This window comes from Corvus moneduloides, chromosome 16 (assembly GCF_009650955.1).
Source record: "Corvus moneduloides isolate bCorMon1 chromosome 16, bCorMon1.pri, whole genome shotgun sequence".
NCBI classification, from domain to species: domain Eukaryota; kingdom Metazoa; phylum Chordata; class Aves; order Passeriformes; family Corvidae; genus Corvus; species Corvus moneduloides.
Genome location: NC_045491.1, coordinates 2,250,012 through 2,277,567, shown reverse-complemented (window position 1 = coordinate 2,277,567; position 27,556 = coordinate 2,250,012). Strand labels below are relative to the sequence as shown.

Here is a 27,556-nt window from a genome sequence, read left to right as displayed (position 1 = left end):
AAATACTGGTTTTTTTCATATTTAATTTGGCACAACTTTAACAGAGTTTGCCAGTACATTCTTCTAAATTACTTGGTGGGATGAGATATTCAATGATATCTTCTATACCTTACCCAAGTGTTTATTTAAGCAATTACGTAACCTTAGTTTATTCAGATGCCTAAACTTCACACTCCTATGGAGAAGAAAAGTGATACATCTCTTACCGTGTAGCCATTTTTACTTCTATTTTAGCTCACACTGAATTTTATTAAAATGGGAATTGAAAAGTAATAGAAAAGCTTTTTTTATTAGTTTAATGCCACTATCTTAAATGTGCCAGGCAGAAAATGGAAAAATAATCAGAATAGACATAATATATCTATGTATGGTGAAAGGATTACCTGCACTAAGTGATGCTGCATGCCAATTCCTTCAACATACTCAAACTTCATCTCATCTTTCAAATCTCGGATTCTACCTCCAAAAATAACGCGTTTCTACTTTTTCCAGCTGACAGGCAGCTCTGAACGATCCAGAGGGGAGTGAAACGCTCGTACTTTTGCGCTTCGAACAGGGGTCCAATGGCCCGGGCACCGCGCCACACCCCGGCCCAGCGCCCGGAGCTCCCCGCCTGCGAGGGACTGCCGGGCGGGGCTGGCCGGCCACGGCTTCTGGCTGAGGGAACACCGGGCAAAGCCACTCGTTGAGGGAACACCGGGCACGGCCTCTGGCTGGGGGAACACCGGGCACGGCTTCTGGCTGAGGGAACGCCGGGCAAAGCCACTCGTTGAGGGAACACCGGGCACGGCCTCTGGCTGGGGGAACACCGGGCACGGCTTCTGGCTGAGGGAACGCCGGGCAAAGCCACTCGTTGAGGGAACACCGGGCACGGCCTCTGGCTGAGGGAACGCCGGGCACGGCCTCTGGCTGAGGGGACGCCGGGCACGGCCTCTGGCTGAGGGAACACCGGGCACGGCCCCTGGCTGAGGGAACGCCGGGCACGCCTCTGGCTGAGGGGACGCCGGGCACGGCCCCTGGCTGAGGGAACACCGGGCACGGCCTCTGGCTGAGGGAACACCGGGCACGGCCCCTGGCTGAGGGAACGCCGGGCACGCCTCTGGCTGAGGGGACGCGGGGCCTCGCAGCCCCCGGGCGCCCGGCAAGGCTCCCCCGCCCGCCGTTCCCGCGCCCGTCGTTGGGGGCGCTGCGAGGCGCCTGGGCCGGGAGCGCTTCCCGGCCGCTGCTGCGCTTCCGGGGCGCGGAGGCGGAACCGCGGCCGGGCCGGGGCCGCTGGAAGCGCGGCGGGGCCGGTGCCGCGGCGGCCTCGGGCCGATCCCCGATGGTGTCTGGCGGCTGCCGGCCCCAGGCTCAGGATGGCGGCGGCGGCGGGGGCGGCCGGCCAGGAAAAGCAGCTCGCTCCGACCCTCCTCAGTTTCTTCATCTACAACCCCAAGCTGGGGCCCAAAGAGGGAGAGGTACCGGGAGGATGTCGCGCCCGGGGATGCGGGGAAGGCGCGGCGGTCCCTCCGTGCCCGAGGCCGGGCCGCAGTGGGTGCGGGCTCGGCGCTGTCCCTGCGGAGCGGCCCCGGACAAAGGCGGTCGCAGCTGCGGCTTCTCCCGGCCCGCGGCTGCCGCACCCGCACCCGGCATTCGGGTACCCGCGGGGCCGGGGACGCCTGCCCTCCCTGCTGGGGTCTGTCACTGCTGCAGACCGAACAGAAACCGTAACCGGAGGTGTTGTCAGCAGCAGGGCGTATGTTGTAGATGAGGAGCTGGACAGTCAGCAACTGTTTTACTGATGCTTTAACTTTCTCTAAAAATAACTTTCTCGACGTAGATACAATATGGTAGAAAGGTTACCGTTTAGCTTAGTTACATTCAATTTACTGCTAGTGTTTATTCGCCATTGTGTCTCTTAGTAAGGGAAGTTAAGAAGCTCTAGTCACTAGCTTTAGGTAACAGCATATTGCGTGGTTCATGTGATAATCTTGGGCTTCAGTAGTTTTTGAACAGAGCAGTGTACTTACCTGCTTGGCAATGACAGGATGAGGAGGCTGAGCGTGTCCTCAGCACGCTCCTGGGTGACTCCAGAGCGGGGGCAGCTGTTGTTCCTCTGGAGGATGAGGTCCTGTTCGAAGGGACCCTCAGCGAGCTGAGGCCGACTGGGCCGGCAGAAACCTCGTGGAGCTCAGCGAAGTCCCGTGTGTGGGGTGGAATAATCTGGCTCAGCGTGGCAGGTCAGGGAGGACTGGCCGGGAGCAGGTCTGCAAAACAGGACCAGGGAGTCTGTGAACAACAACAGGTCGTACGTGAATCAGCAGCGAGCGCTTGTGGCTGTGGGAGAGAGGGTGGCTCAGCAGGTCCAGCCAAGCCTCCCCTCTGTCCAGCACATGGGAGGTTGCTGGTGGGTGCTGTGCTCCTCCAGGGATTCCCAGAGTAGGAAAAATACTGGCAAACTGAAATAGCCTGGTGGAGAGCCCCTAAGTCAGTCAGGGGGGTGCAGTCTGTGGTGTACCAGAGGAGCCTTTGATAACCTGTACTTGTGCAGCCTGGAGGAGAGACAATGTGGAAAGGGGGCAGAGGGCAGTCTCACCTGCCTAAAGGATGGCGGCACATGATGAAGTTGGGTTCTTGAAGTGAAGAATGAGGATGGATGAAGGGAAATTCTGATGAGATAGAAAAAAAAAATTCTTCACAGTGAAGAGATCTAACACCAGAGCAGGGCTGGAAAGTTGGGGAATTTCCATCTCTGGAGGTATCGAACACATGACTGGACAAGGCCTGGAGCAATCTGAGCTGCCTTTGAAGCTTGCCATGCTTTGAGCTGGCTTTGAAGCTCGCCTTGCTTTGAACAGGCTGAGAAATGACTGGGGCCCGTGATTTCAATAGCCTTCAATTTATGAAGTACTTTGACATATCATGGGATGATTGACTGCTTACGTGTGCTTAATATGCCTTTTATCTGTTATTACAGAAGCCTACTTTAGTACAAAATAAAATTCTGCCTACGTAATTAAGGGATTAAAAAACAAGCAAACCATGAACTCAATATTCTTTGATTCTGTTAAAATGCATTTGCTTGGATTCTTTTTTTTGAATTTTAGGAAGAAAAGAAGATTCTCTTCTATCACCCAAATGAAGTAGAAAAGAATGAAAAAATTAGAAATGTGGGGCTATGTGAAGCTATAGTGCAGTTCACGAGGTAGGAAGTCTGATTGCATGGCTCACTGTTTTGGTACAAGCACTGTATTTTCAGTATCTCAGTTGTATGTCTTCTCGTTGTGAGTATGTATGAATATCTATATCTACATATATTTTTTCTTTCCAGGACCTTTAGCCCAACAAAACCTGCAAAATCCCTACATACACAGAAGAATAGACAGTTTTTCCATGAACCTGAAGAAAACTTCTGGATGGTCATGGTACTTATGCATGTGATATGCATATTCCTAAAACACCATCCTGCAATGTTCTCAATGCATTCTGCATTGTCTAATACCAGCCTGTTCCACTTCCTAGGTTGTACGGAATCCCATAATAGAAAAACACAAAGATGGAAAGCCAGTCTATGAATATCAGGAAGAAGAATTGCTGGTAATAATGAACTTTCCTTTTTTTTTAATGAGTTGTGTTGTATTTTAAGAGTACTTCTAGAAATATCTTAGTTTGATTCTTCTTGAACTGCTGTCAGATTAATTTTATATATATCTATATCTATCTCCATAAATGGAAAAAGGGCAAAGTACTTTTCAGTAAAGTTTAAAGAAGAGCACAAGAAAGAGAATTATCCAGAGAACAGTTCAAGATCATTCCATAAACACTGGTGAAATATACAGCTGTGAGACTTTTAGCTTGGAGTGGCTGAATATTTCTGAGGATGTTTGTTTAATAAAGTTCTTAAATCTATGTATTTTTATTAGGTGCAAGTATACATGTTACTACTTTCTTGAGACTGCTAGTAATATTTACTAATAATCTGAAAAACCAAAAAAGCTCATAACTATGATGGGATTTCTTGTCCAAGCTGCAGTATCATTAGGTCTGTTCAATTGTATACCAGAAGGGTATTTGGCAGGGTGGGATAATAATTAAAAAGTTGGTTGGTTATCCTGCCCCTTTTCATTACAGTGTGCATTACTTTTGGTCCTCTCTGTGTCCTAAGAAAAGGATTGGTGTCACAGGGACTCTATTTTGCCAGATAAAATAGTCTTTTTTCGTCTGGGTTAAAATCTCAGCCCCATAAAATCAGCTGTAGTGTCCCATGTTCTTCAGCCTTTGATTTGGATGAAGAGAGAGCTGCCAGAAAGAGGTTCATTGTTACTGACCACTGGCCTCAGGGAAGAGGACTGTTTGTAACTGGAATCCTTGGCATGAGTTCTTAAAGTGGTTTTGGTACTAAATGTGAGGGGGGAAGGGACTCCCTTTGTTGAAATCATACTTTATAAGTAAGAGACATTTCTAGATGCTGACTGAAAATGCCATTTAAATTTTCAAAGATTGATTTATCCAATTTGTGTCTTAGCTGACTCTTTGAAAATATGTTATGTGTAGCTCAGCCAAAATACTTGTAATTCACAGCTCCTACTGATAATGCTGCTCTCTTTCCTGCAGGACAAGGTTTATAGTTCAGTCCTCCAGCAGTGCTACAGCATGTACAAGGTAGGATTAACACGGGAGGCTCAAGGCCTTTTACAAAACAAGAGCATGAAATACTTCAGTGTCACATAAGTATTCTGCCTCTGCTGCCATATGTACCTGGACTCTGCAAATCTAAATGTTTTTCACTAAAGAAGGGATACATTTGGATTGATGTGGAGTGTGTTAAGGAATGGGAGCTGTGTTGTAATCTATATTCATAGCCAAGTTATAAGAAATTACTGTAAATGATTACCCAACTCACTGATTTTTTTTTTCTTTAAACTGTTAGCTTTTCAATGGTACATTCCTGAAAGCCATGGAAGATGGGGGTGTGAAAGTTCTAAAGGAGAGACTAGAGAAGTTCTTCCATCGGGTAAGACCTTATTTTTCAGGCACATACAGTGTGATTCTGCACTGGAAATAAAATGCAAAAAAAAAGTGGCAGCAGTGTGACTATAACACACAGGCAGTGGAAAAGATGTAGAGTCAACACAAAGTATGTGATTACTCATTTTGTCAAATACTTTCTGCTTTTTCTGACGGAGAAGGTTCTTTAAGTGGAGTTGAACCACAAGCATGGTTATGGCTTGATGGAACAACTTAACTGTTGGATCTTTTTTCTGATGGAATTGTGTTCTTTCTTTCAAACTTCTGCTTTAATGTTTGAATTGGTTACTGTGATAACAGTTTGTGCAGATCTATTTGAGTGACTGTTAAAGAATCATTGAGGTTAGAAGGAATGTGGGGAGGTCATCCAGTTCAGCCTCCTACTCAAAGCAGGGTAACACTGAAGTTAAACTCTCCTGCCCAGAGCTTTGGGTGTTGAGACTTGAAAACATCCATGGGTGGAGATTCCACAAGCTGCATGCACAGGCTTAAAGTCCTGTAGTGCTGTGAAATAGAGAATAGTTGAAATTTTTAACTTCTCCCCCTCCTCCACCCCCCAAGTGGAATTAGTAGCCAATCCTGAGAAGGCTTCAGGAAATACTGCATACATCATAACTGGTGTTCAGAATGTCGTTTCAAAGCTGATATTTTAGTGAAAGGATGTAAAGAAAAACCTATTTTTCACATAAAGTAACTGATTGAATAGTCACATCTGGCAGAATTTTGAGTTCCTGCATGAAAAGTTTCATCACACTTTAAAAGTGCCTGCCTGCCCCCATTTTTCTTGTTTGCATGGAAGGAAACAGGACTGCGGTCAGCAGTTTGTGCTTTTGTGGTAGAGATGTGAATATCTGATAACGATGGAGCATAGACACTGCAAAAAGGTGTTTAAATTTTTGTTCTTTTAACAGATTTTTAGAATAGCAGTGTTGTGACAGTGTAAACTAAAGCACAGGCTTTGCTTGTGGATTTGGGGAGGGTCTTGCTTGTTTCTTTTTAAGACTTGTGGCAGACTCCAGAATAAACACCACTGGCACAAGGAGTACCGTGATGAGCTGGTGTGTGTTTCTGTCCAGACTAAATTAAAAATAGACCTTGGCAAAAAAGGAAGTAAATAGATTTTTATCGCTAAAACAGAGAGACATAAGCTGTGGCAGAGATCTGTCACCCTGTTGGTCTGTATTACTTGTGGGCATTTGGTAATGTGAAGTGACTGTAGAGGGAGCCATTGGATAAAGCATCTTTCAACAGACCACTTGACAGTGCATTTGAAATCTCTTGGTAAAGGTTACAGTCTGTCAAGAAAGTGAATAATAGAAATTATTTATTCCATTGCACATTGAAAGCTAATTATCTGTTCCTATTTCTACAGCTGAATCTGAAACTAAATATTAGTAAGATAGGCTTTGCTTTCTTATAGTCTCAAAAGATCTTGAACTTTCCTTAAAAGCTGTTGTCATAATGATTAAATAAAAGCAAAGTGACACTTGGAATCACATTCATGCACTCATACATGGAATCACAGAATAGTTTGGGTTGAAAGGTACCCTTAAAGGTCATCTAGGCCAACCCCCTGCTATGAGCAGAGGCATCTTCAGCTAGGTCAGATTACTCAGAGCTTTGTCCAACCTGGCTGTGAATGTTTCCAGGGATGGGGCATTCACCACCTTTCTGGGAAAGCTGTGCCAGTGTGTGACCACCCTCATTGTAAAAAGCTTCTTTCTTATATCTAATCTAAACTGAGCCTCCTTCAGTCTGAAACTCTTGTCCTGTCACTACAAACCTTTGTAAAAAGTCTGTCCCCACATGAAGGAGTGTGTCAGGCAAGCAGTGCTGGAAGGATTTTTTTTTCTTTGATTGTTAGTCCAGATTATTGGGGATTAGACTCAAATTTGTCATTTAAATCTACACCTTGGCAGTTTTCTGAATTCTAAAAGCCAACTGTCATTCTCTCAGTACTTGCAGACACTGCACTTACAGTCTTGTGATCTGCTGGATGTGTTTTGTGGAATCAGCTTCTTTCCACTGGATAAAATGACTTACTTGAAAATTCAGTCATTTATTAATAGGATGGAAGAAAGCCTGAACATAGTCAAGTACACTGCATTTCTCTACAATGACCAGCTTATCTGGTAGGTATTTCAGTAAATCTTTTGTGTGTCTTCAATTTCTAATCCTATGAGTAAGTGTCACAATAGAGAAGCTTTTAAATTAGTGACAGAGTTGGATGAAAATGAGAAAATATGAGTCAGGCTACCATTCAGTAAGAAAGGCATTGGTCTGAGCTAGTTAGAGGAAAATGTGTGGTCCGAACTGCAGCACAGACATAATTTGCTTCTTTTTCCCCACAATGTTCTAGGAGTGGACTGGAGCAAGATGACATGAGAATTTTGTACAAATATCTCACGACATCTCTGTTTCCAAGGCACATGGAGCCTGAGGTAGTTGGGCTGGGGGGTTTTGGCGGGGAAGGTGGTTGGGTGGTTTTGGTTTTTTCTTCCTGTTTACCTGGTACTAAAGGCTCAAATACCAAAGAGGAATCTCTCTCTTCTCTGTGCCTCTAAGCTGGTTTTTCCTGTGTGTTCTTTTTCCCCTCAGTTAGCGGGAAGAGATTCTCCCATACGTGCTGAAATGCCAGGAAATCTACAACACTACGGAAGGTAGGTCCTGCTTCACTGTCACTGCTTCTTCCCCCCAGGGCAAACCATTTGGGAGGAGTGTGTGTATTTTGAGTACATATTCCACACACAGTTCATTCCAGAAGGTTGCACAGTAGTTGGTGCAGTATAAAACTTGACCTCTGGAAAAAAGAGAAAATGCTTCATTAACATTCCTGCATATTTATTTTTCTTCCCATTGTTCTTAATGCATTGTATGATAAATTTGGGAATTGTTCTAATAATTTCTTTTTGGTCAAGCACTCCAGACAAAGGTGTAGATTTGATCTAGGATTTATCTGTTTGATATTCCTCTGTAGTCAGCATGTCAATGAGGAATTCTGTACTTAAACAAGCAGACAACATTATTTTGAGTAATTGTGGGTTTGGACATCCTTAATCATGAGAATTGCAGGTTTGGAGAACATCTGTAAAATTCAAGAAACTGAAATACAAGAATTCATCACCTCTCACCTGTTGAATTATTTTCTAGGTTTCTTACTGGACCTTTAAATCTCAATGATCCAGAGACAAAATGCCGTTTCCCCAAAATATTTGTTAACACTGATGACACTTACGAAGAGCTTCACTTAATTGTTTATAAGGTAGTACAGTTTCCTCTGCAATTACTCCACAGAATTAGGAATCTCTATGCAATGAAGGTGACAATGATGTGAAGTACTTAGGAATTGTATAGACAGGTGCACGAATAAGGCCAGGTTAAAGCAAAGAGACAGAAAACTGGCATTTCTAGGAACAAGCTTTAAACCCTGAATTCTCTTTTCACCTCTCCTGTACCCTGTCCAAAGCAAACAATTGTTTTATTAAAACAAAATACCAGCCTTCAGTTGCTGTAAGTGATTTCATGCCTGGTTTTAGATAGGATTAATCAATAAAACAAACAAAAATTTTTTTTTACATTAAATGGGAGTCTCTTGCAGACATCTTTGTGTAAGTGCATTTTTGCAAGTTGTGTATTTCCCCTAAAACTGTTAACTGGGCTGAATTTTAAAATCATAGCTAACCTTTGTTTTACAAGACTGCAAAAAGATTATCCCGTTGAAGTGTTACTTTTAAAAAAGATTTTTAAATTTCTTCTCACCTGTGTGTGACCTCACTGAAGTATTGTCATTTATTTGAGTTAGCTGAAGTAATCTGCTGTAAATGGTTTTTTTGCTTTTGTTTTGTTCCAGGCCATGAGTGCAGCTGTCTGCTTTATGATTGATGGTAAGTACCTATTAGCATCAATTATTTGCCAAGATTTTATATGCAAAATACTTTGACATGCAGCTTGTTTTACTCTTGAAAAATACTCACATTAATTTGTTACTTGAGTCTCTTTTTCATGAGTGCTTTTATCAGTCTTTCATCTTTGTTCCAGTGGTATAAGTAACTCATTTTACACAATAAAATTTCTAAACACTGCTTCACGTAGCCACTTTTAAAATCACCCCTGAGGTTTTAATTATGGGAGAAATTTGTTCTTGGACTCTCACTGATGTTTAAAGAAAACAACTACAGAAACTGTACCTTCAGCTGTGGGAAGAGAATCTCACCTCTCCCTTTTCTCTGCCTGACACAGCTTCAATTCCACCCACGCTGGAGTTTTGCAGAAAACTGGACAGCATTGTTGGGCCTCAGCTCACAGTGTTGGCATCAGACATATGTGAACAATACAACATCAACAAGAGAATATCAGGGTTTGTACTACACTTCTTTGCCTGTTGCATTCCCTCATTAGTTGGTGAAAAGTTAGGTTTAATGAACTGCTTAAATAATGGTAACATGAGCCCAAATTTTGAAAGCATTAATGGTGTACTTAAAACAATGCTTGTCTACTTTTCTGTATCTTTAAGAGTTTATGAAGTGCATATTGTTGCATATTTGGGTCTCTCTGAAGTAACAATAGATGTTACTAATTTAGGAACAAATGTTTATTGTCTGGCTGAAATGGGAATTTTAGTGAGTAAATTTAGTTTTAGGAATTTTAGTTTGGTTACAGTGGAAGCTTTACAGCTGAGGACTTTTCCAGAGTTACTGCTTCTTGAAATGTTGCCATGTATAGTTGGTGAGGAAAAAAAGGTCTTTTTTGTTTTCTGTTTTGCAGGACTAAGGTAATTACTTGAGGGACAAAAAACAGTCAAAAGAAAAAGGATTTTAATGCTTCATACTTCACTTAGAACTACAGCTGTCTTGCAATAAAATTGCATCTATTTTTTGATAGATTTATTAGCTGGGGAAGCAAGAACAGCACCACATATGGCAACATAAGAGGAATTCAACCAAAGATGGGTGTGTGAGTGAACTTAGTGGTACCATCCCAAATCAGCAAAATCGCACAGGATGGAATAGGATGTGCTTGAAATTGTGCCAATCTACTAAATCATTAAACTTGGGGTTTTTAAATGTCATCTGGGACTGGCTTTGGCAGCTTTAACTCTTTAAAAGTTTAATGCCATGGTGTCCTGAAAACATGATACAGTTCCTTGACACTAATGCATGTGGGTGACAGAGAGCAGGGGTATCTGGTTGTTTGTTAAGGTGAGTGGTGTCATCACAGTATCTCCTGGTTCTAAATAATGCATTGCCTCAAGTACCAATTCTGCAGCCAGTTTTTGGTCAGTCTGAATTTGTTGTGACTTCTACAAAAAATTACAGCTCTAGGTTTTTATACTAACTTCATAAAAGAGGAAATGGAGGAAGACCGCCAAGGCAGGAGTTTGAAAATAGTCTCTTGCTTGGCCCACACAAATGATGGTTGTAACAAATAACAAATACATGAATAGAAGATGACTTATTGCTCAAAGAGCCAGGATCCATTCAAAGCAGCTTGGACTGGCATAGAGGAGAGCAGCAGGAACAAAATGGGGCCAGAGAAAAAACCAGTTCATTAGAAAAATGCAAATGAATTACTACTGTGAAGTGGAACAAGGCCTTCAGACTCCCCTGTGAGTGTTTCCTGGCAGCCTGAGTGGCAGAAAGGGAAACACTGGCTGGTTCTGCAGGCTTGGTTGTCTTTTGTTTTTTTTTAAAGTGTGTTAAAATGAAGTTTGATCCCACAAGTCCCTTCAGTGTGAACATAACTCCAGGCTAAGTTAGCTTTGCACTGGCTCACTACCCAATCTCTGGGAGGCCTGTGCTTATAGAACATGTTGGTATTCACAAAACACAATTTTTTTTTTCTTTTTAAATCTTCCTAGGGCTGAGAAGGAACCTCAATTTAAGTTCATCTATTTCAATCACATGAACTTGGCAGAGAAAAGTACCATTCACATGAGGAAAACACCCAGCGTATCACTTGCATCTGTTCACCCTGACCTCATGAAGATTCTTGGTGACATCAACAGTGACTTCTCCAGGTAATGCTTAGCTATTAAGTAGTCTGTAACTCCTACTGTCAAGCAGATTTAGTTGTTTTTCAAAGGAGTGGAGTTTTCCAGTCTTTGTTGATGGCTGTCTGTTCATGTTTGGTATTTTGTGTTAGTCTAGAAATAGTCCATCTTAAAAAAAACCTTCTACTGTCCTTTTAAAAAAATAACTTAAAAGAGGGCCAGGGCCTCTATCAAAGAAAATACTTCATCTATTGGAGGCTTCAGAGTAGTCCTAACAAATGGGATGGGAAGCACCAGAGTCTGTCTAATCTGGGAAAGCAGTATAAAGGACAGGGACACCTGCTTCTGCCTGTGTCATACCTGCCCCGACACAGCTGGTGGCCTCTAGGGGTGAGACAATGGATGAAATGCAAACCTTGCAGTTACTGCAGTCCTGCTGATAGAGAAGATAAGTGGCTTCTTGTCAATGGGTATCACGCTGCAAAGTGGGAGAGACCCTCTGTAACTACAAAAGTTAATGAAGATCATGACAGTGCTGAATGATTGGGATGCCTGATGCTCTAATTAGCAACAAGCAATTTTCCCACTCTGCTTAAGGACAAGGTTTTAACTTTTCTGTAAATGACAAAAGCATGTGTCATCATGTTATGGAAGTACTGGGTTAGTGACAGCTTTATAGAATATATGTAGTTGTTGAGCATAGTTTAGGTCCAGGTTTAACAGTTCAGTGAAAGCTTAGGATCACCAACCCATCTCCAGCTTTCCGTATTTGGTCACTGTGTGGCAAATCCTCATTCTGTGAAGTGTGTTCTTGCCAGAATGGAGGAGTTTTCTTCAGAGGACTGGAGTGTTTGGCTAATGAAAAAATTACTGATTTGGGGATGTCCTAAGCAGCCATTTATGAAGCCTTCGTGCTGGACTGAATGTTGGCCAAGTTAGAACTGATGTTTTCTTTGACACTGCACAACATTTCTGACATTGAGCTGTTCCTAATGATTACAGATAAAGTTGTTGAAGATGAACTTGCTGCCACCTTCTTTACTTTTTAAAACTTCTTTCAGAGTTGATGAAGACGAGGAAATTATTGTGAAGGCGATGAGTGATTACTGGGTAGTTGGGAAAAAGTCTGACCAGCGAGAACTGTATGTTATTTTGAATCAAAAAAATGTAAATCTGATTGAAGTTAATGGTAAGGTTTGTTTCTTATTACCTTTAAACACAGTTACTCCTAAAATGTGTGTCCCTAGAGAAGTAATAAAACCATCTCATGAGAAATCTAGAGAGGGACTGATCTTTGATAGAGCAGGTGAGTTTGCCTAAGGTTTTGGTCTGCCTACTACCAGCTGTGAAAGGACAGCATAAATATTCAGCAGGCATTCTTAATTATTAATCAGTCATCCTTCCTCCTTCAAATAATAGAGGACAGCAGTGTGAGCTTAGTTTAGGAGTAATTTAAAAAGTGTATTACAGGTGAGAGATGAATATATTTACATCTGACTTTTTATCTGTCAGATCCGGGCGTAGTTACTTACACATTGTGGCTGTCCTGTCAGTGCTCCTCATCCATCGCTATCTTGTTTCTAATGTGGTTTTGAGAATGATTTACTATGACTGAGAGTGAGAATTACCATTAAGATGCAATAAGCTTTTACATTGCTATTTCTCTAAAAATCTGTTTGAATCTTACTTGCAGGAATTCTAGGGCTCTGTTTTAACAGGAGGCACTGTGCTCGCTTAGACAATGGGAAAGAATTTGGTCCTTTTCCAGGACCAAAGCCTAGCAACCTACACTTTAAAATCAGGAATGAGTTGCATAACTTGGAAATCTTTCTATAACTGTGTTTCAGCATCAAACCTAGCATACAGAAGCAGTAAATGAGTGTTTCTGTGCCTGATAAACTTAGAAAGTGTTGTCTACCAAATAACACAAAGTGAACGTTTTGCAGACTTGATTTACTGTAACAGAATACCCTAATTCCTCCCTTCTCTGAAAAGGGGGTTATAATATACTTCCTTATGTAAAGCCAAGTCTGCTGCTGTTGCAGTGTCTGGTGAGAGGCCCATCATTTGCACTTAAGCCACTTAGACACAACACAGCTTTCAGGCAGTGGAAGATGTCAGACTTGCCTTTCTCCTACTGAAGACAGCAACATTAAGTGTATTTCTACATTAGAAACTCTTAGGGCTTTTTCTGTTTGAATTTAATTATATTCTCCATGACAATCCCCAGGGTTTTTCTTGAGGAGGTTTCTGTAAAATACCATACTGATGTATCTTTTTTTCTTTTTTTAAACAGAAGAAGTGAAGAAACTTTGTGCAACACAGTTTAATAATATTTTCTTCTTGGATTGATCTGCAAAGGGCTGATTTATTGAAGATGTCAATGTCAGGCACTTGTTCAACATGAGAAGTTATTAGTCATATTATTGACTGGAATAATGACAATAGTAAAGCAATACTTGCTTTGTAAGAATCAAAATTTCTACTAAAATCTGTAAACTGACCATAAAATTTTTAAATTTTAAAAATGTTTATGTGCAAACTAATTAAAAACCAGTCTGAATTCATCTGTACCATTCCATTCTGATAGGTTATGTGAATATTTTGCTGAAAAATAAAACTAATAATTGTTACACTTTAGGAGCATCTGTGTTCATTTGCGTGACGTGACTTCCTGCTAGTTAACCACTTGCCCAAGACCCTGGTGTAAAAGACTCTTCCCTCTGAAACCAGCAATTCTTGTGCATATGGCTGAACCATGCTTCCTACAAGTGAGGGTCTTCTGGGTTTGTTTTGGTTTGGGGGTTTTTTCCTTATTTGGAGAGTACTTTCTGGAAGCTTCAGTAGTTGCCAGCAGAGGATTTATTTATTTATTTTACATTTTGTCAGCAGGTGCTTAGTACCTGTGGGTGCTGCCTCTTCCTCCTCAGGCTGTGCTGCCTTGTGAGCCTCTTTATGATGAAGGTTCTGTCTTGGGGGCCTCTTTATTTGCCAAGAGACTTCTCTTGGGAGAGGGTCCTCTCTTGGACGTATCTTTCTTTGACCAGGCTCCTCTCCTGGGCTTTCCTTTCAGCGTTTTGACACTCTCTAACTCTGCAAGTGCCTTTTCTGCTGCAGCTGCTTCTCGCCTTTTTGCCTCTTCTTCTTTTTCAGCAATAAGTCTGCGTGAACAAAATTTGAATTTGAGGTACTGCTAGAGGAGGGAGACAGATTTATACTGGCTAAGCAACTACAGCTCTAGTCATAGTATAAGTAGTATGAAGTGTCACAGCGTAGAGAAGCAGAAAGTCTCTAATTACCTCATCAAGTCCAAATATGTCTTAACTGCCTTTCCACAGAGCAGGACCCAAGTGTCAGGAAATACCAGAGTTAAAAGTTTGTAACCTGAAAGCAGCCTGTCTTTGTTACTCCAGCCAGTAACAAAAAGCACGTGAGTTACAATCTGTATGTTACTAATTATACCTGGGTGAGTTTCTTTTCCAGTACAGTATGCTATACTTTCTTAAGCACACTTCTCATTTTTGAAAACAGTACTGCCAGACAAGACTCAACACTCACCTTGCCAGCTCCTCAGCTTGGATCTTTCTCAGCCCAGCTAATTCAGCATCCTCCTTTTTTACTTCTTTTATTTTTTCCCTCAGCACTATTTCATGCTCAAAAGCAGGGAAGAACTTAGTTGTGAAAAAGGTTTGCATCTGACACCTCCACAGACTCAATAGCTCGTCTTGTTCATCTTTGTCTTCTTTTGCTTCATCTGCAACATGCAAATTAAACATGTTTATTTAGCAGGGCACTTCAGTTTCAAATGTGGTTTGGACTACAATATTTCAGCTCTGATACTCTGCAAGGGGAAGGTCTGACTTCTGCATGGTACAGAAGATGAAAGGTGTGAGACACTTTGAACTGAAAGTGGGTGGCCCTTTTGTGAGGCTTCAGTGACTTGGCCCTTGAAATGGCACAAAAAGACAATGAACTCTTCCCTTTAATCCTGTAATAAGGGTCTTCTGCAGTAACCTGATGACAGTTCAGTATCTGTGACTCCTGTGCACAGGGGAAGGGAGGAACAAACATGACCACCTGAAAGGACAGAGGTGTCCCTTGTCATGTCAGGAAACAGGCCAGGAAACAGGCCAGGCCCAGGTGATGGGCCCTGAACGAAGTTTTTCAGATGTGTAACTTTTCAGCCATCAGATTTCAGCAGAAGAGCTGATGACTACAGAGATCCTTGTCTACCTTTGTCCTTGGATTTGAGTTCAGTATCAGCAGAAAACATTTAACAAACACAAAAAACCAACCCAGATGAGATCTGCTAATCAGCTGGAAGGAAGATGGCACAAAAATCTAGGACCCTCAACATACCAAAGTGCTCTTACTGATATCTCTTCTGCATGAATGTTGGCCTGTCCTAACATAAGGCCTCTTGTCCCAGCTAGTGGTGGCACCACCACTAATAATAATTCTTATATTAAGTAAAAGAAGCAGGACATAGCAGTAATACATTTTATTGTCCAGGACACTCCACAGACAGGCTTGCAGCTTGAGCTTCAATAGAGTAAATACAAATTACAGCTTATAGATGCCCTACAAATAAAATGTAGCATTTTAAATTTGAGGAAACTATGTAAGTTGGTCTTTAAATGTCTCATTTAATCATGAAGTTTTATTTTCTTATTTTTAAAAATACTTAAAGTTTTTTACAAATCTTTCTCCAGAATTAATGCTCATTTACTGCCCTCTTGTGACAAGCTGAAATCTGCATATACAATTAAAACTTCACAATTCAAGAGCTACAAGAGATTTGTGTGTGTGTGTTAAGTTCTAAAACAGTAGGACTGTTTTACCTGAGAATTCCTTTTCTGGACAGGAATCCTGTTCTTCTTTTACATCCTCATTGGGCAATGACACATCATATTTGCTTTCTCCAGGAGTTGTGGGAAATGAGGGAAGAGTTTCTGATATTGCAAATAAAGAAAATTAAAATTACTCGGCCTTTAATTCTGTGCGTGAAATACCAAGTTTGATCTTCAGCACAAATAAATATAGATTGTCATCTGACCTGACAGCCAGACCTGTGGTTAAAATACTTAAGAAATGATGAAAAGTTTGTTTCTAATGAAGGCACAATGCAGAGTTCAATCTCCTGTTTCCATGCCCAAATGAGTGGGACAGAACAGGAAGAATTAAGGTTTAAAAAGCCTTTAAAGTTATTTTTAAGGAAAAAGTGATAGCTTCTAATTAAAAAGCACAGAAGATTCAGAGATTTCAACTTGCCGAGCTATCTGTGTACAGCAGGTATGGAAAGCTAAACATAAACCTTGCCATAATTGCCAAACTGAATGGAGCTGCCCTCTGTAACTGCAATTTATCAGCTGTTTCCATGATCAGCTCCTGTTTAATTGTTTTGAAAGTTGCAGAAAAAGTGAATCTCCTCTAGCCACTTCGTAGTTTTGTAGCCACTTTATACAGTACTCACCCAGTAGAGAAGGTAGACAAGCAAGCTGTGTGCCTTCACAAGGTCTCGGTGGCTGGCAAGAAGTTTTAAATTCAGTTACTAAATGTCTGGGCTTGTGTTCAAATTACTAAGTGAAATCCCAAGTCCCTTTGAGTCATGCAAATTCCCATCTACAAAGCATTCTGCCAACCAAATGCATCCTGCAATCATGCCTATCTCAAAACATTTAAACTGCAGGGGTGTTTCACCTTTTCAAGTACTACCAGGTAACATTTTACCTTTGATACCAGCCAGGCAAGTAGGATTATCCTATTTCAGAGCCAGGGAAAGACAGCACTACAGAGAATGAAAGCTCCTGTTCTTTGACCTGTTCCTCTGTTCTTACATGTTGCTCTACATATTGTTCATCTATTGTTCATCTGCTCCTGAGCATACAGCTCAGCTGCCTCAGAAATGTCATCACTTATGTCTGTACCAATTATACTCCTGCTGTAGGTGCACTAATGAAATGTAATGCAAGAATTTTACCCTCAATACATTTAAATTAGGATTTTTCTTTTTGTTTCTTTACTATTTTAATTGGACCACTTCAGTGTACAACTGTGTCACTGCTTGCAGTGATGAAATGGAATGGGTCCATAGGGTGGGAACAACTGGCCAAAGAATGGGAAGTGGTGGTGTACAGTGGCACTACTGGCCTACAGAGGCTGTGAAATTATGTGTTTGTGAATACTCTTTGAATTAACAAAAATACTTTCATCTTGTGCATAATTCCAAACAATAACAATTCTAATTCATGCCTTCAACTACTCTGTTTACCCAAATTGCACCAGTGTCACAGGCAGCATCTTACAACCTATAAAATTCTTATTCAGAAGTTTAGTAAAAAGAAAAAGAGGACAGCTTAACTGCTGGCAAACAGCAAGGCTTGCTACATACAACAGAATGCCATTTTTACAGGACAATTTCAGACATTCAGCTTAATGCAGGAGAGCCAGATCTTTCACCAGCCAACCAATCTGTCAGTTCCCCTTCAGAAGTACTCTGTGTATATATAGTTATCTAGGAAAATGGGCAAATGTGCTAAAATTGTCTATGCTGATGTTACAATTAAAGGTACCAACAAGGAGAAAAAGCAGAAGGACCCAATCCAATGATTGTTTATGGAAAAAGAAGAAATTGGTTTCCACGGACAGGAAACAGAACATTTGCAGGGCCTGACTTTGCCCTCTAAGTGGACACATAGCAACACTCAACAGGTCTGCATCAACTTTACCTGGGGCAGAGAACATTCTGTGAGAGACACAGCTGAAGTTTTCCTGGAGAACTCCTTGATTTCAACACTACTTCTTTTTTGATCATCTTGAGCTGCTTTCTCCAGGATCATATCCTCAGTAACATACACCAATGCACATTCAAGAAGAGCTTCAAAAAATTCCAGAAAAACCATCTAGAGTAAAACAAATGCAGTGGTAAATTAGTTCATTTTTACAAAATCTCTTCATTAACAGGCCTAGGTACCTGAGCAAGCAAAGAACTCAGAAGTGCTAGTGAAGTCTCTCTGGCCTCATTTATCTAGTCAAACATCCCTTCTTCTGAAGAAAAACTGGAAACAGCCAAAGCTTAAAACATTCAGGAGGGGATATGATGTGTTACACTTTATATAAGTCATATTGAGCTAAAACACTGCACTGATTTTTGTTTTTAAAAGCAATTTTAGTTGTTCCTGTAGCAATGAACTATGGGTTTTTTCCATACACACCTCCAGATCCAGGTTGACACCAGTGATATCAGGTAGGGAAGCACCAACTTTGACAAATATTCCCACAACTCTTGAAGCAGTTAATTGTTCACTGAGAAGTTTAAAATCCTGGGTAAGAATAAATGTTACATGTTAACAGCACTTAAGGCATTCCCCACATGGACCTCATCTACCTCCCTTTCAAGCCTGTGCCAAAATTTCTAGTGGTTTCAAATGATACTTCCACATACGTAATTAACAACAGAGTGAAATTCTAGTCCTACTGAAGCCTATGGGAATTTTCCCTGGACTGCAAAAGCAGTGTCACAAAAGAACTTGTGAAAGCTCATAAACAAAAATATTAAAAAATTACAGTTTTTCCATCTGATTTTTCTTCATGAAAAATTGCTTGGATAAAGTGACAGTACCCAAACCCCAGGCATATCAGTGGGACCTTCATAGTAATCTTGATCTGTCCCCAAATTACTGAATTGTAGTAAACAACCTCATGTTCTTCTTGTAGTAAATACATTATTGAAATGGTTTACTGTGTTACTTCAATAGCTGTCAGTCTGAGTTCTAACAATAGGACATGTTCCTATGTACATTTTATACAGGGGGCAGAGGGAGACACAGTGGGGACCAGGAAAAAAATATTTATATTCTTTAAACACATTTGTCTAGGATTTGATTATATGAAATTATAAAGTACAAAATTAGAATTCAATCCTGAAAAAGTGCATAAATACTAGTAAATAACAGTAGAACAACTGTTCCTTTACTGTTCCTTGAACAGCTTGCACAAATAACCTCACTCCTACTTTTCAACTGTGCAGAAGCCACAGGGACTATTTTAAAAGGCTCATACAAACTGAACAAAGAAAGCACATCTAATCACACAGAACAAAAAAAAATTAGATTATTACAGCCAACATCCAGAGGAATTGCCTCATCTTCACTGTGGGTTCAAATGGAGGCCTGGAATGCGGTCTACAAAAATTGTTGTATATTTCCCAGCATTTGTCAATGTAGCTCATGGCAAAAGATGTGAATTGTTCACCAGAAAATAAGAGACCTTTCAAAATGAATTGGGGAAAAAATAACAGTTACAATAAAACTGTAATGCATGTGGCACTAATTAATGAATTCTGCACAGAAAAAATAGCATTGCTTACCTTGGACACAACAGGCAGAGGGCAGAACATTCCTGGACATCATTTTTAAGAAACACTTACAGAGATGAGGAACTTCGTCTCTAGAGTTGAAACAAAAATGCTCTTATCTAGGAAGGCTCAAGCTGATTACACTGAAGTAAATTTCACTAAAAGATGAAACTTACTTGTACTCTTCATGATAGATATGAAATGCCAGGTGAACAAGGTAGGATAAAAATGTTCTGAACACCAATACCTCATGTGGACAATGTATACTCTCAAATGGTTTATCACCTAAAAAATTAAAAAAACCAAATCTCTACTGTTCGCATGTACATTAAAATGCTTATAGGCATATTGACTTGTCAGCCCTTCTTATCCTCTCCATCTCCACCTATCACAGTGTAACAACACTCCTGGAAGACTCTGACCAGACAATACAGCACTTCTAAATAAAGGTCAAGGGGGAACTGTCCACCTATAGCTGGATCTTGGACAATTCTCTTTCTAGAAATGCACCCACTCAGCATATCTAGAAATAGAAGGGGATTCAAAGCTGGAGTTAAACCCTTCCTATACTAAGGACACTGCAAGTCTAAAGGGAATTGATTGATTAACTGGCTCTATGGATGAAAAAAACCCATACTACGTGCAAACCAAAGTCAAGAACACTGAAAAAAAACAAAAAAAGATTTGTTTCTCCTACTTCTCTCCCTCTTAAAACTGTAATAGTAATGGCAAGACCGGGGTGAATATGTATTTTGAACAGATGGCTCTTCAGTGCAGTTTTTTATGTTGTATTTCGATTTCGTATTTTCTCACCTAAGGACCAGAAGTGCCCAGAGATGTGTAAATTCATCCTCTGACAACTCACAGGCACAGAGGTACTGACTCAGGGCCACTTAACTCCCAGAGCTGAGCTGCCAGGAGACCTTGCCACTCCAACTCTCCACAGCTTACTAGTAAAATTCTTTCATTCTAGACCCGGATCAGGAGGAATACAAACCTCTCAACAGCCGATCCATTTCAGCGAGAGTTACGGAGGAGAAATGAAACTCACAGTCCTTCAGAAACCTCCAAAACTGCAGCTTAGTCAGGGTGTTATTGTTGTCAGGAGAATGACCATAGCCTAAGACACTGTAGAAGTGGTAGGCATTTTTCAGTTTTGAAATATGCATCAACACAGCCAATTCTACCTAAATAAAGCAGGACATGTTTTCAGCATCATCTCAAAGCAAGCAGAGATCAGTTTGTACTGATCCTGTAACAGGGCAGATAATTATTTGACCTTGCAACTTAGAAGAGCATATCCCAGGCTAAGTGTTCACAAAAGCATTACTCAAAAGTAGTTTTAATACATGGGTTTTGGTGACTGATAAAAATAAATTATTATCTGAAAGCAGACAAACCTCAGAGTACCTAAAGCTGGTTGCTCAATGCCTTTCCAGACATGTTAACCTATTTTTAATTGGCCTTTTTTAGTGGAAGCTCAGAAGAGGCAATACTGCCTATTAATTCTTTTTGCTTTTCTGTTTTCATGGCCTTCAGATTTTTGAATAATTGTTTAATAATTTAATAATGGAAAGAGTTACTTTAACACAAATAAACTAGAAATAAAATAATATGAAACACAATACAAGGGAAAACTGCAAGTATTAAACGGTAGACTCTTACTTGTTTCACTTCTTCCTCTCTGTCTTCCACTGGCAACAACTCAAGCAGTAAAGATATATCCAACTCAATATCTGATTTCAGAATAGAAGTCTCTCCCAAGGCATTAATGATTATGGTCTTTTCTATCATGCAAATAAAATAAGTTAGACAAACTAAAACAAAGTTTAATGCATATACACACAAAAAACCAAAACATGTATTATTCCTTCTTACATTACTGACTTGGAACAACAGATTCCTTCATAGTGAGGAGCAGAGATTTCATAACCAACAGCACAACAACTGAAGAGCAATTTTGTCAAATCAACCTCTAACCAAAAGGAAATGCAGATATTACATAAGCTGTGAAACTTTCACACAGCAGTGTTCCATCCATTACAAGCTGTGGTGTGGATGTGTCACTCCACTCCAAGTGTCACTCACAGGAAATGCTGCATGGAAGCAAAAACCATGACCTCCATTTTTATCTAAGTTCTTTGAAGAAATGCCTGATTCTTGGGTATGTACAAACAGTTTCATGTTACAGAAAACGGAACAACAAAATGTGAACTGAGTAAAATTTGTTTTGTTAAGCAAAGTTAAGTAAAATTTTGTTTTGCTCACCAGTGCCAGAACACCTTCTTGTGCCAGTGGCTCTCTGCTGTTTGGCTTCCACAGCAGCCCCTTGACGAGCAGGACATTCCACTGGATGATTGTCTATGAACTCTCCTTGAAACACTTGACCATTCGGGGAGACAAACACACCCTACAGACAGATTAACATAATGTAAAACAAAGATCGTAAAAAGCAAAGCAAAGCAAAACTAATGCTCCCAGTCCAATTTCCTTTTCAGAATCTTGGCTAAAATGCAATATATGAAATAAAATACAGCAAAATAATTTTTCCTACCGTCTTTTATAATGCATTTTGTCACCCATTAAATAGGTACATTGTTGAGATAAAGAACTGCCTATATATATATTTGAAAAGTTTTTTCCCCCATATAGAAGGACTTGTTTGCACTCCTTAGTTTGCATATGTGGCACTCCACTCAGAGTTTTTGCAAAAGGCTGTTTTATGTAAGAACCTCTCTGTGCAAAGACAGCTTGAAATCCATTAGTTCGCTGTGGAACTGTGAAATTCTGACCAACCACTGCAAAACTCAAGATGCACCTATTGCACTGAAAATCTCCACAGTGAAATGTATGTCTTTGTACACACAAAACACATCTAACCACAGACTCAACCTGTGTCCTTGGAAATACTCCTACTGCTTTCAGTGGATTCTCTGCCCTTTGTGTGGGGATTCCATCCACACTGCAAACTGAATGTAATTTGCTGTAAAGAAATCTAGAGATCCTCTATACAGAGCAGAACAGTTTGCTCTGCTGTTGTCTGCAGTTTTGTCAATCCTCACCTTGCCATGCTTCTTATCACAAACCCATTCTCCATTGTACGTTGCTCCACTAGGATATATAAACAAGCCACGTCCATGGCGCTTCCCTTTTACAAAATCACCGATGTATTCACTCCGCAGAGGATACTGAGACATATGCATTGCCTTGAAAAACCATGTGTGGGTGCCAAATCCATGCTGAAAAAAACCCCAGTGTGTTTAAAAAAATAGGTCCAGACTTTGGCAATTCTCTGAAATAAAAGCCCCCAGCTAATGGCTGCAGCACTTCAAAGCAGGCACAGAACTACATCCTACAAAGGTGCACGGGAGAAGCGCCCAGAGGATACAGTGCATCAACATATAGTTGAGCAAGCTCTACCACAGGACTCCTAAAGTCACCCGCCCTTCCTCCCTAAATCCTTCTCCCACAGTGCTGAACAGCCAGGTGAGGAACACCATGCCACAGAGCCAGGATATTACACAAGCTGGACTCCTTGACAATTTTAAGCAGAGTGAAAAGACAGAGCAAGTAGCTCACATTCTTTTTGAAACAGAATAATAAATGGAAGGAAGTGAAAATGCCACAAAATTGTCTTCCATCATAAAACTTTTCCAAGAGGGAACAGTATGGCCTAGTATTTCACAGGTGACACAGAAATAAACTGCCACATATACCTGCTGCTGAAGTCATAGCTCAAGCTAAGTCACAAACACTTCTTTAACTTTTTTTAAAATTGAATAATGTTTATATTTTCCACTAGGAATTAAATTTTGATTTTATAAGACTAAATCAAAGCCTTTTAACAATTTTAATATTGCTAACATGAGAATCAATTTACAATAAAGAACATGTTTCTGCTATCTCAACTGGCAAAAATCGTACAAAGCTCCTTTGATATTGCACAAAACTCCCTATTTAGCTTTCCTAGAGCAGTGGACAGATGCTGAACTAAAGAAAGGTTTCTGGGGAAGAAATGAATACCTGTATGCCACACACCCACTGTCCTGTATACTCTTGATTAGCTGCCAGCCATGTCATTTTTCCATGTCCATGTCGTAGATTTTTCTTCCACTGACCTACATAGGTATTTCCAGACCTGTAGCTGCAAAAAAACAACAAAAGTTAATTCACACTAAATTCTATGCTGATCTTATGAAAGGTTTATGTGAAACCTCGTTGCTAATAAATTTAGAATGTATTAAGGTTAAATATAAGCATTAAATTGAAAATTGACTCATTATGACATGGATACAGAGGTTTGAGTAGCCACTGTTTACCTCCTATTTTTAATTTAGAAATCACTAAAAATATTAACCAGCTCCTTTTCCCAAAAAGTCTTTGCCATAGCTATTAAAAATATTTGTTTATATGTAACTCTATAGATAAGTGATTTACTCATAAGGCACCTCCATCTGCTCAAATCAATTGAGTGTGTTTGGTTTTAAATCTTGAATTGTGGTTAACCACAGCTGATTTGGGATTTTGTCTTTACCTATTGTTTTGTGCAAATGGTCAGTAGAAACACTGCACATAAAAATAAACTTAAAAGAAAGCTTTGTTATCACAAAGCACTTTGTACATTTTTTATTCCACTGCAGAAGGTACACACTACTATGAAATGACAGCATTTGTACCCCTTTTAAACAACACATGAAACTGTAACATAAGACACATAAAATAAAAAATGTGAGGGTAAGAACAAGTGTTATCATATTTACCGTCTCAATCCCTGTCCTTCTCTGACATTATTTACCCATTCACCTGAATACCAGGAGGTATGTTCCTCATCATAATAAATTACACCCTGAAACAAAGAATTTAGTCAATTTAAATACCTAAATATTCATCTACATGAATAAAACACCACATACAAATTATATGACACTTGTAATCACGTTCTAATACTTAAGAGTCACTTTGATTCACTGTACTGAAAGCAACTGAAGGGATACAATTAAATTAAAAAAGCAACCTCTTTTGATTAATATTAGGTAAGACCTTAGAAAACACTAAGTGTTCAAAAGAAAAATCCTATTACATTACATCAAAGTCTACCATGTTTTACAAACCCCTTGGAAATACTTTAAGAGAGCTAACCTTGGCATCTTAATTACAGTACTCACTCTGAGGTAGATCAGTTTTCTGACCCATTCAGAATTTTACTTCCAACAGTAGGTCTACAGTATTAACTGTATTCACAACCTCAGAAAAACTCCCCAGGAGAAACAAATCTCCACAGAGCATAAGACCATGCAACAGAACAAAATACTTTTGCAAAATCTTTGCACAGTAACACTTGCTAGTTTTGAAGGCATCACCCGAGCCCACACTCTCATTTAGTTGTTACTGACCTTTCCATGTCTTTTGCCATTGCACCAATCACCATGGTAAGAAATTGGATGAGTACCACTCCTAAAAAATCCATATCCATGCCTAAGTCCATCTTTGATTGATCCTTCGTAAACACTGCCATCACTCCAGGTATAACGGCCACCAAGCATCTGCACATTCTTAATAAATGTTCCCTGAAAGATTAAATTACAACATTAAAAACTAAGACTCTGTTCCCCAGCTTCCTGGGACAAGTCAGGCTTGTGATTGAAATTGCTGTCACAGCTCTGCAGTCACCACCTGTACTGTACCAATTACTGCAACTTCTCTACTTTCCTTCAGTTTGCACATCTAACTTGGTGCAACTGTGTTCAGTTATAACTTAAATTGTGCTTTACCTCGTACTTTACTCCATCAGCCCACGTGTAAGTGCCCTGTCCATCCATACGTCCTTCAGAAAATAGACCCTTCAAAATGAAGAGAATAGCATCATTTGCAGATTTATTCTTACCCCAGCTGAAGCCTACAGCAACTGTAAGGTTTCAAAAGAATGACATGTTAATTCCCCTCCAACTACTGGTTTCAAATCAAGAGTTTTATTGCCAGAAATTAACAGAGCTTTCAATGCTTCTCAGTGCTCTTGAGAGAGAACTTATTCCACTACTATCTTTTTTTTAAATTTATACACTCACCTTGTATGTATTTCCTCCCTCAAAACATATAAATCCTTCACCCTCATAGAATCCATCAACTTCTTCACCTTCATAGCTACAAAGAAAACAAACTAAAGATGAAGATTTCAAGTCACTGCTAAAAGATCTAAATCACATATAATAAATGACCTTTGATTTACCACAGTCTACACAGAGGTCAGCTGTTGCATCTTATGTAGAATAATGAACTACAAGAAAATTTCCAATTTTTTTGAACCTTCCTTGTAATATTCCATGTAATTTTTGTGTTGCCTCAGACCCATAATTCCACCAATTAAGGAAAAAAATCACATTGGTAGCATTTACTACCTTACAGCCAGGCATGCTGGAATATGAAAATTACATATAGTTCTCTTGAAATACAAAAGGATTTTGTTAACATCGCCATTCACCTGCTTCCTCAGTTTTGGATATTCTGAAGGGATATGAGCAGCCCTAAGCATTAAAAGGCAGCAGCAGCAACTAAAGATTACATGATATATTTTCTTCATCATCTATATATTTTAACAAAACTTCATTGAAGGTGAACAAGCTAAAACAATGAGGGTTTTCGCAGACAGAGAGCATGAGCAGCACTCTAGTATGCAAGAAGGCAGCAGAATTCCACATGTATGTCTCCTAAGGTGTCACTGCTACTAGGTCTGAATAACCTGATTTTCTGCTTCAAATAAAGAGTCAAATCTGTGTTTGTATGACACTGGCTACAGCAGAGATACTTAAATGAGAGTTCTTGACTTCACTGCTGTATTTGAAAGAAGTTTACCTTTTTATAATCACTTGAGCAAGAATAGGCTCCTCGTGGAACAGGGGAACAGGCTGGACTGGTGGTTCCTCTACCTCTACCTCTTTGTCTGGTGCCTCTGGAATTGCCTGAGTTTCTTCACTCACTGACTCATTCTGCAAATCTGGCTGCATTGTTAAGCTACTCTCAGCTGTAGGACCTATAGATTCTTCTGACTTCTCACCGGCTTCCTTCTTACCATCTTTCTTGGCATCTTTCTTCTTGACATCTTTCTTCTTGACATCTTTCTTCTTGCCTTTTGGCATAGCTACTGAACTGTCTCAATGTGTATTTTCCTTCTGAAAAATGAAAATTTACTTCTCTCTTATATAAGTATTTTTACCTCATAAACTAGTTAAAAAACCCAAAACACAGACAACTAAAAAAAAAAAAAAATCAGTATTTCTGTCATTATATGTTCATGTATTTAAGTTATTTCTGTAACAGCAGTTCCTCAAGGCAGGGGTGGCAGCTTGTGGCAGGGAGGCCACAGGGTAAACAGGGAGCAATGTCTGTGAATTACCTCCAAGTCTTCCACCAAAACCACTGTGATGGAAGTGTTGTCAGCAGACTTACTTTTGCCACATGGAGATCACCTTTACTCGATTTTTAGGTGTCTATTAGATTTAATTACATGGAAAAGTTGAAAGCCATTTCTCAAAGATATGCATTCAGCAAGTTCTTGGAAGATACAGCTGCACTACTGTGATTGATTTAATTTGCCTTCCAAGTTATGAGTTGCAGATTGAACCACAGCACAGCATAACCACTCTAGCTTGTAGTTATTTTGCCAGTTGAGAGCTACCTGAAGGTTACAGGACTGCCAGAACCACAGCCGGGTATCACCGCTTGGCAGCGCAGGAACCCAGCCCGCCAATGCTGCAGTGGCGAGGGCTGGCAGGGACAGCCTCAGGCCCGCGCCGGGTTCTCAGCACCGCCGGGTGACCGCAGCCCCGGCACCTGAGCGGGGGAGGACGGGGGAAGGCCGGTGCCAAACCCGTCCCACGGAACGGCGCGGCCAGGCGGGTGCCGAGCCCTTGCTGAGGGACAGCGGGGCCGAGCCCTTACCGAGCCCTGGCTGAGGAACGGCGGGGCCGGGGCCGGGCCCGTGCGGAGCCCTTACCGAGCCCTGGCTGAGGGACAGCGGGGCCTGGTCCGTGCGGAGCCCTTACCGAGCCCTGGCTGAGGGACGGCGGGGCCGAGCCCTTACGGAGCCCTCACCGAGCCCCGGCTGAGGGACGGCGGGGCCGAGCCCCTACCGAGCCCGTGCCGAGCCCTTACGGAGCCCTCACCGAGCCCGCGCCGAGCGCCTCCGGCCCGCGCAGGCGCAGTGCGGC

General features: G+C 40.8%; 2 protein-coding genes across 2 annotated transcripts; one reads left to right on the top strand and one right to left on the bottom strand.

Moving 5' to 3' along the window:
- The first annotated feature begins 1,258 nt into the window (after window positions 1-1,258).
- Window positions 1,259-13,627, top strand: CCZ1 (CCZ1 homolog, vacuolar protein trafficking and biogenesis associated). Its single transcript, XM_032126022.1, has 15 exons — window positions 1,259-1,457; window positions 3,087-3,184; window positions 3,311-3,404; window positions 3,502-3,576; window positions 4,594-4,641; window positions 4,910-4,993; window positions 6,964-7,139; window positions 7,367-7,448; window positions 7,606-7,667; window positions 8,158-8,269; window positions 8,858-8,891; window positions 9,247-9,364; window positions 10,865-11,023; window positions 12,058-12,185; window positions 13,293-13,627. The coding sequence occupies exons 1-15, from the start codon at window positions 1,356-1,358 to the stop codon at window positions 13,346-13,348; spliced, it is 1,428 nt and encodes a 475-aa protein (XP_031981913.1). The 5' UTR covers window positions 1,259-1,355; the 3' UTR covers window positions 13,349-13,627.
- On the bottom strand, window positions 13,397-27,512 carry LOC116451978 (radial spoke head 10 homolog B-like). The gene is given in 20 exon segments (XM_032126021.1): window positions 13,397-14,060; window positions 14,062-14,157; window positions 14,555-14,750; window positions 15,838-15,948; window positions 16,470-16,521; window positions 17,725-17,898; window positions 18,211-18,318; window positions 19,116-19,264; window positions 19,365-19,444; window positions 19,529-19,637; window positions 20,350-20,539; window positions 21,018-21,139; window positions 21,621-21,762; window positions 22,415-22,591; window positions 23,376-23,496; window positions 24,113-24,198; window positions 24,746-24,919; window positions 25,124-25,192; window positions 25,418-25,493; window positions 26,202-27,512. Coding segments are annotated over 20 exon segments (2,718 nt in total). The 5' UTR covers window positions 26,486-27,512; the 3' UTR covers window positions 13,397-13,858.
- Window positions 27,513-27,556: the final 44 nt, after the last annotated feature.